Source organism: Galeopterus variegatus, unplaced genomic scaffold (genome assembly GCF_000696425.1).
Source record: "Galeopterus variegatus unplaced genomic scaffold, G_variegatus-3.0.2 Scaffold1099, whole genome shotgun sequence".
NCBI classification, from domain to species: Eukaryota; Metazoa; Chordata; class Mammalia; order Dermoptera; family Cynocephalidae; genus Galeopterus; species Galeopterus variegatus.
The window spans coordinates 237,380-253,164 of NW_007727210.1; the positions used below are offsets into that span (position 1 = coordinate 237,380).

The 15,785-nt window shown below is 40.5% G+C and overlaps 1 protein-coding gene across 1 annotated transcript in view; it reads right to left on the reverse strand.

The window, feature by feature from the left end:
- CSMD1 (CUB and Sushi multiple domains 1) overlaps positions 1–15,785 on the reverse strand; it is a gene marked incomplete at its 5' end in the record, with an annotated part of 372,382 nt that overhangs the window by 194,508 nt on the left and 162,089 nt on the right. The window contains 2 exons of the mRNA XM_008574770.1: positions 6,023–6,232; positions 15,413–15,529. Coding sequence (XP_008572992.1) covers positions 6,023–6,232; positions 15,413–15,529 — 327 coding nt within the window. The remainder of the gene's footprint in view (positions 1–6,022; positions 6,233–15,412; positions 15,530–15,785) is intronic.

The window sequence follows — 15,785 nt, forward strand, 5'->3', positions numbered from 1 at the left end:
TTTTGTCTTTTTCCGTGTCCGGCAACGGATCGCAACCCTCAGTGTCACCCCCGTACCGGACCGGGACCGGCAACGGGATCGCAACCCTCGGTGTTGCCCCCGCGCCTCACTCAGCCAGTGAGCGAGAACCGGTCTGTATGTGGGATCCAAACCCTTGGCGGGAGCGCCTCCGCGCTTCCCAAGCGGCGCACTAGCACAGTGCGCCACCGGGCCGGCCCCGACAATGTCAAATTTTACCTTAACCCTATAATTCTACAAAATAGTGAAGGTTAGAAAACCACCCCCTACCCTTGTGTGTTCTGTGGGAAGAAGCCCCTCCCTATGAGACCTAGAAGAGACTCACGGTGCCTCTGGTTCACTAGGACCAGCCATACCCAGACCTCCGAGCTCCCACTCTTTGCCTCATGCAAGGTTAGCTGATGTGCTGGTCACTACTGATCAACTGGAACAAAGTGCTTGTTAACCAAACTTGGCTTGAGCTTCTCTGGTTCTCCCAGACCCCTGCGCATGGCCCGCCTCTGCCTGCGCTGAGCCCCTCCTGCCAGGCGCGCTTGCTCGGGGTAGCACATTCCCACATGTACCCAGGGTCCCGTCCTGCCACTGTTGTTCCTCCCACCTCCCCTCACCAGTTTCCGGCCCTGTTAGTCCTCTCTATAAAAGAAAACCACTTTCTCCTAAACCCGAGATGCAGGCAGATCTCACGAATGACCAGCTACTTATCCCTGTCACCTTAGATACCGCCACACATGCCAGCATCACCTTCCCCTCTGCAATAATCCTTCCCAAAAAAGTCTCTCCTGGCTAAGCCTGATTTGTTTTGAACTGGTCACCAGTTTCAGGAGCTGTGGGTGCCTTGGCTGCAGGGGAAGACTGGAGGGTAACCCTGTGAGTCAGGAGCAGGGTGGGGAGAGGAAAGCCCATCGACTACCAGCGATAAGAGGGTCCCACAGAGTGCAGCCCAGACCTGGCGGGGCTGTAGGTCTGCAGCAGGGAGGGGCGGGCTGGGGAACAAAACTTGGAGGCCAGCAGGAGGAGGTGGTTACAGGGAAGCCCACAGGTGGCAGCGTGAGGGCAGAGGTGCATGGGTTCCAAGCACAGACCCCAGGCCAGAGAGCCCGCGCTCCACCCTGGTCCTGCACGCTGGGCCACGCTGTCAGATTCTGTTTCCTCACTAGTAAACAGGGGACCAGTCACTCAGCCCAACAGGACTTGAATCCTTGTAAAACTCCTAGAAAGTGCTATGGAAGTGTTTGCTAGATGAGTCACGGGGACAGCTGCTGATGTCCAAGGGCCATGACATTGGGAAGTCCCTGAATAAACACCCCAGGACTGTAAGAGGCATGGGAGCCACAGCTGACCCCGGGCTCCACAGGGCATGAGGCAACACCTCACAGCCACATTTCAAGGCAAGTGCTGGAAGCATCTGTGGCGAACATATGACCCACAGAACCTGAGATGAGCAAGTGGGGCTCATGTCTGCACCCTGAAGACTGAGATGGGGTTTTCCCTGTCACTGTGTTCTGTAGCACATGGATGGTTGACAGGTTTTGTGAACTGCGAGAGGAAACTGGGCTTGATAAGCTTGCTCCGTTATATAAATCTAAACACCGTCCTGCATGTTAGTATGGTGGCTAAAGCACTCAACTCAGCATCCAAAAACCTTCTCATTCCCTTTCTTCAGTAGAGATACAGAAGGCTGGCTGATAGTGGCCGCTTTGGCATCTAACAGACTTGATTTCAAATCATTGTGCCACACACAGCCGCACAATTTTCCACTGTTTGCTCAACCTCTCTGAGCCTTGGTTTCCTCATCTGTAAAATGGGTATAACACACCCTTAGAATCTTTTTTTGAAAATCAGGAAGCCCAGGGTGTTGCACTGAATGAGTGCTCAATGAATAACAGCTGTTACTGGTGTTGTTTTTAATACAGTAGAACAGGGACGACTAGCTCTTCCAGACCAACTAATAATGCTTGCAGAAGAATGAATGAGGTGTGTGTTTGAAAACACTAATAAAAGTCTCCTTCATACAAATATTTCATTTGTATAGAGTTTTAATCCAATTACATGACAGATCAGTAGTACATTTATTATTATTATTTTTTTTTCTGGAAGAAAGCTGCTTCTCCTCCTCTCAAACTATGCCCTTTGATGAAGGCTGCTAGTCACGTTTTCTGAAGCATGTGACTCAGGTAGAGCTAACATATAATGCCCATCCACCCGGGCTCAGTGACTGGATGTGGCAGGGAACCATGACCCACACTGCCTCACTAAGAATGTGTTCCCAAAATGTGTAGCAATTGACTTAGGGAAAGAGAGACCCTGTCCTTGCTGTCTGGGGTATGGTTAGATTGGGGCCACATCTTCCATGTGTATTTGAACAGAAAAAGCTGACTAAGAAAACCAGAAGAGGAGCAGACAGAATCCTGATGTCACTGATTCCTAGATTTCAGTTATGCTTAAGTTCATCCAGCTTCAACTTTGTACTTTTTGCTTGAACTAGGTTGAGTCAGGTTTCCGTCATTTACAGAGAGAGCTGACTCAGAGAAGAATCTGGAGCTTTGTTCCCTGCCTACTTAATGAGATCTAGCCACGACTTACTGAGACTCAATTTATCTATGGAACCCAGGTTAGTCCAAGAATTTGATCAAGACTACATTTTCATGTTTATGTGTTTCACTAATTGCATCAAGTCATCTATCCATTACAAAATGCACAGCCACATAATTCTGGTCCTTTAGTTTTCTACCTTTGGGGCATGTGGTGGGAATGGAAGTGATGCAATGAAAAGAAGAAGAGAATGGTGCTGGTGTAGAAAACATTTTAATATCGGCAGCTATACTCAAGGTACATTCAGAGAGACAGTATTTGCACACTTGGGTAGGACAGCCAGTGCCTGAGGTAGTCATCAGGTCATATTTCCCGATAGGAACTGCAAATCCCACTATACTTGCCAAAATGGTACTTCTTTGGCTTAGAGCACAATCCCATAAAGAAGCTCGCTGCAAATCCAAATATTCCCAAGACTGGACACATGGTATTTGTGCCAGTATCTGCTTCAACAAGGCTGGCTGAGTAGTTTTGCTGGCAATATCTGCTAAGAGTGGTGACTAAAATAGATTTAATTTAATGAGGAAGCTAGAGCACAGAACTCAGTCTAATAAAAGTAAGCTCTGCGCAGGTGCTTTCCTAAAATGCACATGCAGCATGGCATAAAGTCCCTCAGTGTGCGGAGAGAAGAGCACTGAGCTCGGAGCACACGGTTATTCACGATGATGCGCTGGGGACGTTACGAACAGGAGCTGTGCATCCTGCTGAGCTCAGAGCAGAGGCAGGAACAGAAATGACCGCTACCATCCTCAAGCATATTCTATCTGCTAAGACGTCTATTAAACACATAAATATACAATCAACTCCTGATTTTAATAAGTCCTAGGTATGCCTGTTAGTTTAGTCTAGTTTATAACATAGTAACTATATCCCAAATCTCAGTGACTTAAAATATGAAAGCCCTCTTCTTGCTCCTGGCTGGGATGGCAGGAGTCTCTAGTCCTCCACTGGACCCAGATGTCCCAGCAGCCATCAGAACACAGTAAATGTCGGTTCTTAAGGTTTCCATCCCAAATGACACTCAGTCAAATTGCATCAGCCAAAGCAAGTCATGCGATCACACTTAATCCTGAAGGAGCATCTATACCCTGAGTCTGGACAGGGGGAAAATGGGGAAGACTTGGTGAGCAGCACTATTGGCTACCACACACAGACACCCAAGGTCACCTCACATTCCTAATAAGTCGGGGTAATCAGAGATCACCTTCTTTAGGATATTACATATAAAGAGGCCAATGACAACCTGAAAGACAGTGGGGAACAGGGGGAACAGGGGAAATTCCAGGTTGAGATTACTACATGTGTAAAAGCCCCAAGGTAGAAAGGATAGCGGCTCCTGGAAGCACTTCAGAAGGGCAGTACGCTGAGCTCAGAGGGTGAGAAGAGAGTGGAGAAAGGACAGCTGGGAATTAGGCTCCTTACAGAGCTTGACCTGTATAGGAAAGCGTGGAAAAGGCTTTCATCAAGATAGGGACAGATCACGTTTGCTTTTTGGAGAGATGAGTGAAGCTGGAAAAATAAGTGTGGTAAAACCATTTAAGAGTGGGACAATTTTCTAGGAAAAAGATCTGAGAGTGGTTAGGACTACTGGTGGTGGTGGCAGATGGCAGAAGTGGCAGGATCCCAGGGATATCACATTGTGTGCTTAGTGAGAGGCAGAGACTGGAGGAGAGCTTGCTTGAGAAGGAAAATTGTGAGCTCAGTTTTGGACGCAGTTCAAGTGCCTGTGTGATCCCCAGCGGAGATGTGGAGTAATGGATACACATCCCGTTCTGGAGCTCACAGAGTACTTGAACTGGAGACACAGACACAAGGGTTATAAATTACGGATGGCTATGATGGTCACTGAATCCTGGAGTGTAGATGACACTCAGGGAAATTGTATGACAAAAATATAGGAGAATTCCAGTTGAGTCCTGTACCTAAAGTCATCACTTAGAAGAAGACAAGGAAACAAAGAAAATACGGAGATAGATGGAGAGCTAGTAGAATAACAGAGAGACTGTGGTGACACTGAAGCCAAGGGGCAAGGAGCTAACAGGAAGTATGGGGAATGATGCATGACGGGCACATCTACTGAAATGGAAGATCGTGTCCACAGCCTGGTGTGTTAAATGCCAGGTAAGAATGAAGGAGAGAAGTGTGGAAGAGGCGTGGAGACTGAAAAAGTCAGTGTAGAGCATCCTTCAGAAGATGTTTCTTGGAAAGTAGAAGCTAAAGGAAGATAAAGGATTGAAGGTGCACTAAAAATTATATATAAATACGGACGTGAGAGAGAGAGAGAGAGAGAGAGAGAGAGAGAGAGAGAGTGTGTGTGTGTGTGTTTGTGAATGCCTTTCAAGAGGACGTGATACTGTTTGCTGAAATGCAGGAAAAATATAAGAGGAGAAATAATGAAAAACACAGAGCACACAGAGAGAAATTCTGGCAATGTCTATGAACACGTTGCTCACTGATCTAGCCTTTATTTCCCCTTTGTTTTTCCTCTTACCAGGATTCCTATTTTAAGAGATCTCAATTTTGAAAATCTGTGCCTATATTTTATATTTTAGGTGAGAATTTAACTAACAATGTCTGAGTCCAACAAAAAATACTAGCCTCTTTCAGTACTAAAATTTGTTTTCGTTCAGTACTATATCTATTTCCGAGGTCAGTCTGTGAAATTAAGGAAAGCAAGTGATTTAGCTGTGTTTTTAAAAAATAGGCCCTAAATTTGACATTTTCAATTTCATTTGATGTAGCAATATTCAAGAAAAGGCCAGCTAAATTATTTTATATGAAATGAAAATGTTGAACTTTTTCACATGTCAAAAACGCTTTGATCATGGTTGATTCAAACTTTCCTTAGAGACTGCATATTTGGACGGATGTAAAAAGGATAAAGTTCAGATGCTGAATTTTCTTTTCTTTTCTTTCTTTTTTTTTTTTTTTTGCATAATTTGAACGTGGCTTGAATAGTACATGCAGCCACTGTCTCCTACTGAGACAAGACATGAGTACAGGAGAGACTCTGCCAGACTAACTTCCATTATGAAGTGACTCCCTATATCCTACGACTCCCTATGTCCTAGAGGAACAAGCACCAAGAGGGAGTGAGAAGTTTATGAGATGATATGGATGGTACTAGGCAGGTATGTGATGGACGACAGCCACAAGAGAGGGTGAGAGAGGTGGGAGGGAGTTTGGTGAAGCTGAAGTGACAGCCCACCTAGTCACACTCTCCATGTCTGTGTGCTCACCTGCATGCTTAAGAACAGCAGTGGCTTCACTAGTAATCAGAAACCAACATTCCACTGAAATTTATTCTAGCTCTACATGTTTTTAACCAATAAGGGAGATGCATATTTAAATACAATTTAAATGTAAGGAGCATACGTAGTTTTTTTGTTTGTTTGTTTGTTTTTTTATTTACCTTGGTAAGCAAGCTTAAATCCTTGCCGGTTCTGTGAATGGTCGCTGTAGAAGTGGATGAGTGTTTCGTGCGTTGTGCTCAGCAGTGCCGAGGGGAGATCTGTGCCACTGAACTGCCCAATCATCGGGCTGGTGTGGTAAGGTCCATTCTGAATTTCAAGGTAGTCATGATTAGCTTCGGTAGAAAAATTCAGAAACTGAATATGTGCACCTATGAAAAAATATGCAAAATTAATGGAAGTTTATATTAACATTTATAAACTCAATGTTTCTCAAAAGTGCTTATAATCTTACCAATCTCCCCCAAAAATCTCTTTCTATGAGACAGAATGGCAGAGTGGAGGAAAGCACACATTTTGGATCAAAGCAGACCTTGGTTCAATTTTGCCTCTGTCACTACTAGCCGTATAATCTTTGTTCATGTAATTAATGTCTCTAAGTCAACTTATTTGTGAAATACGAATATTACCAGGACTGTGCCACAGAGATAAACAGGCATCATTTTTAGAATGGTGATTAGTGGGGCCGGCCCGGTGGTGCACTGAATAGTGCGCCGCTTGGGAAGCGCGGCGGCGCTCCCGCCCGAGGGTTCGGATCCCACATACAGACCGGTTCCCGCTCACTGGCTGAGCGAGGCGCGGGAGCAACGCCGAGGGTTGCGATCCCGTTGCCGGACATGGAAAAAAAGACAAAAAAAAAAAAAAATGGTGATTAGTACACATATGCATGGAAATGATCCTGTCCAGTTGCTTATACAATTACCACAATCATAAATACAAGATTGTAATCGTACATGACTTCATCCACAAGTTAATCTATGGCTTTACCAAGGAAGAATGGCTTCTTGGCCTAAAAACATGCAACAAACTTTAAAAATAGCTTTTACTCTAAATGGAAGGTTATACCATTGTGCAAGAGATTTAACAGTTTGGTAAGTGATTAATTTTAATTGTTTTATGCATTTAAAGCAAACTACTGATGTTATAAAAAACCCAATCAAATAAACCCCACCATAACTCTCACAACTAAATCTAACAGCCTGGCAGAGCCCAACATACCAAAGACTAAGTGACTGATATTTCTGTTATATTGATCTGTGTACTAACTACACTATGGCTGATAATTTACAAGAACATAAAAATAAAATAATTTAGAGTTATTTGCTATGGTATTATGGCATTTAAAAAATTATTTGACTACTATGTCTACAATGTTTTAGTTTATTTAAATAGTTTATACAGAGCTCCAAAGATATTAGTCTTTCCATAAATCCACAGAATTTAGTTGGTCAGTAAAACCTAAACTGAGAATACTAGTAACTATTACTGAGTATTCTCCCAACATACAAGAAGAGCTTTACTTTGTGTTGCAGTTTTCCTGTTTCTGATACATGAGAAGAGCTTAAGCTTAAGTAAAGAGTTGTAGAGAAGAAAAACCTAAAAGTACTCAATAAAATTTAAAGTCATATTAAAAACAAACAAACAACAACAAAAAAACAATTTCATCAATTATGGAAAACACTTTGTGAGGAAGAACAGAGGAAATAATGGCTCTTTCTGGCTGGGCACAGTATAAGGTCAACTCTCACACTTGGGGTCCAACTTACTGACTTTTTTTTCCCAGGAAGGTAACCATTATTATTTTCATAATTTCATAGGTGAGCAAACCAAGGCTCAGAACTGGTCAGTGTTGTGTCCAATGAAACGAAGAGATGGGTAGACGTGGGAGTATAAGATAAAGTTTTCATTTTTTCTGGTTTAGCATGCAAACAGGCTAATAATAATAATCTCCTGGTGTTAAAAACATTACACTACTTCTTGGAGAACATTGGATTGTATGGAATTTGTTCAACCTAGATTTAAAGAGGATGAGTAAAAGAAAGGAGGATGTAGAAAACTTCAGAAAGAGACAGAGGAGGCAAAAAAAAAGAAGAAAAAGAAAGATGTTTAATAAACCAATTAAAATTTGAATTCCTTTTAGAATGATTAATTAGATTCATATCACATAGTCCAAGTCTATACACCAGTAGCACATCAGTAGTTAGGTAATTTCCGGGCCGGCCCGGTGGCGCACTGCTACAGTGCGCCGCTTGGGGAGCGCGGTGGCGCTCCCGCCGAGGGTTCGGAACCCACATACAGACCGGTTCCCGCTCACTGGCTGAGCGAGGTGCGGGCGCAACACCGACGGTTGCGATCCCATTGCCGGTCCCGGTCCGGTACGGGCGCGACACTGAGGGTTGCGATCCATTTCCGGACATGAAAAAAGACAAAAAAAGGGAAAAAAAAAAAAAGTAGTTAGGTAATTTCCCAGTCTACAGTTGTCTTGGACATTCAAACATTGTCCACTCTAGATAACCAAGATGGAACAACACTTTAAATTTTAATATTAAATGTAAATATTCAACTGCATTAAATACTGCTCTTTGTTAAATAGCCATAATGAACTTATTTTTTTTTTTGTCCTGAATTCCAGCAAATATTTTTGGTTGAAAGAAATTTACAAGTGGGAATAAAGAAAGAAAAGAGAGAAAGGGAGGGAGAAAGAGGGGAGGAAGGAAGGGAAAAAAGTAGGGAGGAAAGAAGGGAGGGCTGGTGGCTCTCTTGTGTCTCTCAGTTCTGAATTAATTGTCCCTTCCACATGCTGTGACAGCTTAGCTAGTTAATCACTTAGTAGATTACACACCAGTATCTGACTTGTCTCCTTACCTACCTACTGTCGCATGGTCTATAAACATGACAAAAAAGAATTTTGTTACTAATAAATAAAATGTACTAAGGAGTCATGTGTGTGTGCGTGTGTGTGTGTGTGTGACTATTTTAGGGACATTAAACCCACATGGTCTACAGAGCTTCATACACACCAGTCACATAGTCACTACCATGTGGTATCAAGAAGCTGACCTGAGAACCACCAAAGAATATCTGTTGAATTACCAACGTTTCTCTTCATGTTCAGAAAGTACCAGACAGAATGGAAAACCAGGGCAAGATCAGAATATTTAAAATAAAAAACAACAGGAAAATGGCTTAAATATGCTCATTTCAGATGCGCATATGTAGACTTCAGATGTATTTATCCAGAGACACATTTTGAAATTTATGGAATGACAAAGTCAAAAATCACACAAAAAAATGAAAGATAGCAAGCAGATCAAGGGGTAAAACATTGAAGATGGCCAATGTCTTAAAAGTATAGGAGAGAATGAAAGTGGCTTTTTCACTGTCTTGGAATTCAACTTGAAATGGAAATTGCATTATGACAATTATGATACTGTGAAAAAAATTACCATTTTAAGCAGGATAAGGTATCCAGCCACATATCAAACCACCTAATACACATCAGGAAATAGAATGGAACCCAGCTCTAATCTGACTTAAAATATAATTATTTAGCTATCTAATATTCAGCAAATTGCATTCCGTTTGACAACACAAAGCCCCAATGAAGGGATTGAAATAAGCATAAACTAGTTATCCTTTTATTATCTCACAGAATACGAAGAAAAATGCATTATTACAATAAGAAAATCAATCTAAACGTCTCTCTTTGGTGGAATTTACATAGCACATTCTCATCCGATTATAGTCAAATATGGAAAATTAAGTGTCAGTGAAGAGTCACCTGCACAAAGGATCCTTGCCTTTGAGCTTTGACAAAACTTTGAATAATGATGAGACTATGATTTCGGAGTAAAGCCTCATTTTTAGTCGATAGAACTTGTGAATATTAATTGCTCTGTTTAGCATCTTCTGTGCGTAATAAACTTATGGCAAAAGAAAAATAGTCATGGTATTTAGTGAACATCCCAAAGTATCTTTTATATCTTTACTATGTCTCCAGATGGTCCAAAGGCATGCTAATTTTGGACAGCATTGTGTGCAATATTAGTGCAGTGCATTTAAAAAAAAAATAAAAGGGTAATGGTAAAGCAGAAAAAACTTGGCTGCATTTCTATTAACTGTGCCCTTAGACATTCTCAAGAAAATAGAGACAGAAATCCTGAGTTGATTGAGCTCTGAAAAAGTAACATAAACCAGAAACCCAAGCCTGTGAAAAGGAAAGAAAAGGACATAAAAACATCAGAGAATGTGGTTTAGTTACAAGAAACAATTAACATTTAAATGCCTTCTTTATGCGAGGCATTTAATTGCACTTCAAAACAGCCCTATGGGATTAATATTTTATTATATTCATTTTAAAAATAAGGAAACAGGGTTCAAAAACATTTCGGTAACTTGTGCAAGTTTGTAATTGATAGAGAGCTAAGATTTCTATTCAGCTAAATTCAGAGCGCCAAATCATGAGCAACCACAAAACATAATGCCCACAGCTCAGAAACTTTGGGCCAGCATCTCAGAGATCATTCTGGGAGAAGAGCTGCATCATGTGCCTGAGGCAGGGTGCAAAAGATAGTTGGCCCTGGAATGAATAATGAGAGAAGCAAGACAAAGGTGGTTTCCACATGATGCCAAAGCAACCACTCACTTTTCCCTGTTTAATTAAACTGTTGATTGATGCATGGGCCCTAGGAGGGGGTAATGGGATTAATCAAAAGAATTATTTGACTTAGTTGGTAGCTGCTTAACTTAGGGATTGGATAATCTATCAGGCAGTCCCATGCACATCTCATTGCATGGAAAGATTCAAAACGCCCAATGAAATCCTCTGTGAATGAAAACCATCAAATGTATTTTTCCTCAAGAGAAGGCAATGATGTCTCGTACTCTGGAAAGTGTTATTATCCACAGTAACTGGAGAAGTTGAAGTCATTCATGCTTGCCAGTGTAACAGCCATGCCTTGAGAAACCAGACTCTAAGACTGACCATCAGGGAAACAGGGATCTATACTCAGGTACCAAAATACTATTTGAAGAACAAAAATTACATACCAGAATATTCTGGAAAAATAGTAGAATTCTTTTGTAATTCACTTTAAAAATTTGATTCTGTTTCATACTCAGTAATATTCTCTCTCTACTTCCAATTGGCAAAAATCTCACAATTCTTACATTTTTATGCCAATTTATCCTAATAATATTTGTAAAAATCCTATGAAAATCTGTATGCATATGTCATCTTATTTAGATTTAAAATACTCTTCCATAGTAAGAGAAATTTTTTCCTGAAACAGCCTGACTCTATCATCCAAACTGGAGGCGCTATGTGAAAACAGAATTCTTTGCCTAATCCCACCAGGGGCACTGAGTGGGGGTGTCTGGGCACAGACCCCAGGAATCTGCACTGTAACAACTCAACTGCCACCATTGCTTCTTGTACATGGTAAAATCTCAGAACCACTGAACTAAGCAACCACCTTCCTTGTTACATGGTGTTCCAAGTTGAAGTAGATACAATTTTCAATAAATCTGAATGAAATTCTGTTTGGATCTTAAGTAAGTTTCACATAATGTCTGTTTCCTGATTAAACATCCAGTGATATTGCAAAAACAAAAAAACAAAAACAAAACCCCAAAAAACATTGTTTAGTATTGTTTCCCACACCTCATGAAAGAGAGAGGGCTAGTAGAAGACCACCCTACACACACTCATGCACACGCACACACACATGCACACACGCACACCAGAGGAAATCTGGGGCAGATGCAGTGTAGGGACAGCAACGTGCCATTTCACACTGACTAGGAAGAACTGGTTAAACCTACTGTATTTATCAATGTAAATTACCTACCAAGTATATCCCTTTTCTCAGTATTAAGGAGGAAATATCTTCTTACTATTATTTTCCAACTTGATTACCAAGATCATACTGGCAGCAGAAGTTTTCTAGGTAAGACATTAACAGAAATACCTATCTTCCTAATCTCCCTGCTTGCCCCATTAGGAAATCACGGGCCCTTTCTTGAGATGTAATTATGGGAAATATTCCAGAATCATTCTAAGGTTTGGGTACTAATAGGACACAATATGGAAGACCAAAGAGGGAGAAGTTATAATTAGAAGATATTGTGGTCACCTCTGCCATATTCTCAATTTTTTAAATAAGAAACTTCTGGTGTGCTTGATTGTTAAATGCAAATTCCTGGGTCTCAACCCCAAACTTCTTTTCTCAAAATTTCCAGGGGAGAGATCTGATATTTGCTTATGATTTGGGAGATTCTGGGGAAAACTTGCTGCAATTGGGAATCAAATAGGGGAATCTACATGGAGCTTGAGACGCCTTCGGATGACCCAGATGAAATACTACACATGCAGCTGAAATGAGGTTTGGTATTGGAGAGCAAGACTAGTGATGTCATGTGTGTAGAAGGGAGAGTTGAGGCTACAGGATAATGAATATAACAAGGGATAGAAGGTAAAAATTAAAAAGGACTAGGAATATATAGAACTCCTTAACTTAAGAGTTTTCAACTATAAAACTGATGTGAAGTTGAAAACTAAGTAGTAATATTTTCTCAGAGTCTGCAAAATGGTCTAAAATTACTTAAGCTGTAGAAAGAATTCCTAGCAGGGGCAGAAAAACTCCAAATGTTCACTATGTCAGGGAACCAACCGCCACTGTCCTGCCTCGCCTCCAAATTCATAGCTTCGTATTTGGAAGTATATTTATAGGTTATAAAACTTATCACAGGCAAACCTGGTGCATTACTTAAATTTAACCTAAAATTATAATGAAGCATAACTATATTTATCTTTAAAACTTAGGAATATTCATACTATTTTATATGCATGTACAATTTAAGAGATAATGTTTCTCTTTTGTCTTTTCTTCTAGATCATCTTTAAACTACAACACTATGTAATACCAAATATTTTAAAGATTTTACATTATTTTAAATATAATGTTTTGTAAGTTTTAACGTTCAGTTTTTCTTAAAATAAATATTTTGTTCAAATTAATACATATTGATCATGAATTCAGATAATTTGATTTAACTGGATTTTTTTTTAATTATTCTCTTGCATAATAGTTTATGAATGAACAATATATAGAAATAAACCAAAAGGTATCTTTCTCATAAACTATAGAACAATAAAGTTGGAAAAACAATTTTTAAAAATATTTACACCAATTCATGAATATAATGTTTCTAATTCATTTGAAAGAGAAAGTAAAAATATTTGGAATAATAATACAAAAAATTGCTAAGTGGGTTTTTTAATTTTGTTTTTTATTGTTATTTACCATGTGCCAAGTGCTGTGCTAACTTCTTGCCTGAATTATTTGAATTAATCCTCACCACAATCTTAGGTGGTTCTTTCAGTTACAGAGATTAAGAAATTCACTCATTTAAGAAACGCTATACTCCACCAGAGATGCAGCGGTAGTTTGCCCCAGATTTCTCTCATCCTCTGCTTTTAACTACTATGAGAATTTGCCTTACAAGCTTGTGACCCTTAAGAGCCTTATGATCCTGTTGAAAATATCCTGGGTTACATGTATCTCTGATACAACCCTTAATGCCTGACTCCAAAGATGAGTAGCAGCAGGACATGTCTTCAGATCTCCACGGTAGGAAAAGCGGACCCAGCTTTTGAAAATAACTGAGCCAATGTTGGTTAAAGTTCCTCAGAGACCTCTGCTTTCTCTAGCACAGAGCATAACTATTGCTTTCTATGCTCAGAGAGTTTATGGTTTACAAAACAAAGGTAAAAACTAAAAATCCTGGAAGAAATAGAGTGGTCCTATAATCTTCTCATGGAGAGTATCTTCTCTTTCCAGCCCAAGACCCTCTGAGTGGCATCTTTACGAACTCATTGGTCATGACCCCCACATGTTGTCCCCATCAGGGCTGCTCCTCCATGCTCCTCCTCTTTCCTTCATAGCAACCCACGCTGGGTGACAGCCCCTCCACAGTCACGCACCTGACCAAGCCTGCACAGCCCTCATGTTTTTATTCCTGTCATTGTTCTCTGCTGAGCAAGTCAGCCCTGACCTGCGCTCTCCATTCTCACTCCTATGGCTACTGCCATCCTGGGCACAGATTCTTAAGGCAAAAGCTTGGAAAACATAAAAATCAGGATCTTCTTTTAGGGCAGTGATTTACATTTATGCTCATATTTATTCACCATTCAGTTAACATTTATTTAGTATGTAGGTACCTAATTACTCTGTCCTAGGACATTCATGGACTACTTAACTTGGTGTATCTACAGTGTGTGCTTTAGAGGAAATCACACATGGTGGAAACCCAAATGAAAGAACTAAAATATGAATGAAACTATGGGCACATGGGAAAATATAGAGGATTCATAAAGCAAATGTACCTCACAAGGCCTGGTTTTCCAAAGACTTGCAGTTTCAAATATTGACCTTGCAAATGACTGGAAATTTCCCCCAGGCTATTGAGTCTCTGTTGCAAGGTAAGAATCATAACACAGCAAGGCTGCTGGTCCTCAGACAGACAAGTTACTAATTGATATGTAAAGTTACTAAAAAGCTGCTAGAGGGAAAAGGAATGTCAGCTATATAAAGCCTTTGTTAGTGGATCACTTAATTGCCTAACAGAATGTCATCTGAATTGTTTTTACTGAATGTTACCAGCTTCTATTGTAAAACCTGTTAAACTGTACTTAGCAAAACCCCACGTATGTCTCTTCCTGTAACTTCCTGGTCTGGAGAATAAATGCAGGAAGAGAACCCCAATTCGTGGTTAATTTCCCAAATGGAAGGAATGCCTCATGCTTGAGGGTACTGGGATATTAACCCCTTTCTGGGGCTTCTCACTGCTCAAAAGAGATGGGCTTTGAGTAATCTCTGGTGGCTCCGTCACCCAGGGGAAAAGGAGTGACAAATCCGTGGGAGGCAAAGCAATAGAAAAAGGCCTGAGAGGGAATCAAAATTTTGCAAAGACCATGCATTTCTGAAGACAGGCCAAAATGAGGTTTTCATGTACATGACAAGTAAAATTATGATTTATTTTAGGTGAATAACCTGAAAATTAATAAGTAAATATAAAAAAGCCATTTTCATAAACCTATGATCAATATACTGAGAAAACACTCTTTTCAAATTTATGTCATATATTCAATTTAGAATTTGTTATAACCTGAAAAAAGCCTTCGAAATTGGTCAGAAAAGAATAATAACCATTACTGAATTTCAGAGACAGATTAGAGGAGGCTGTATCATCAATACAGAGACTGATAATTGAGTCAGTGATGCTCCACTTTGCACTTGGTGAGACTACTATATCATCATTCAGTGATTTAATTTGCCTTGAAAGGAGGTGCACGGATGAATTGATTTTTCAAATAACTTTCTGTTCTCCACATTATTCTGCCAAAGCTTTATTTAAATCTGTAAGCTACTTTCAATTAAAGACACAGTTATGTCAACAGAATAAGACACATTTGTTAATTCAGCTTAATTTTTTTTCAAGATAGAAATGAAAAGATTGAAATTTAAGGAATTAAAAATGTTTTCACTTACCATAGCCAATGGGCAACGAGATCCTCCAGGTGCAGTCTAAGTTGTTGGGGTAAGAACCCGGGAACCCTGGGCTCAAGATCACTCCCCCCGTGTTGCTCAAGGTCCCTCCACAGGTCGCTGTTAAATGGACAATGGCCATCAGTCCCGTGGGTTCTCACTTTCTCCCAAAAATACTTATTCCAACCTGCTCTGCTCGCCTTGTTAAGGAGAGCAAGTCTTCAGAATTGAATTCTGCCCCTAATTATAGCACATGGCATGATGCAGCATGCTTCAGTTATTTATGGGCTTAGCTCTCCCTCTTGACTGTGAACTACTTAAGAATAGAGGCCGCTCTTCAACTTGTATCTTGTGGTGCTCCGAGACTCTCAGCAAA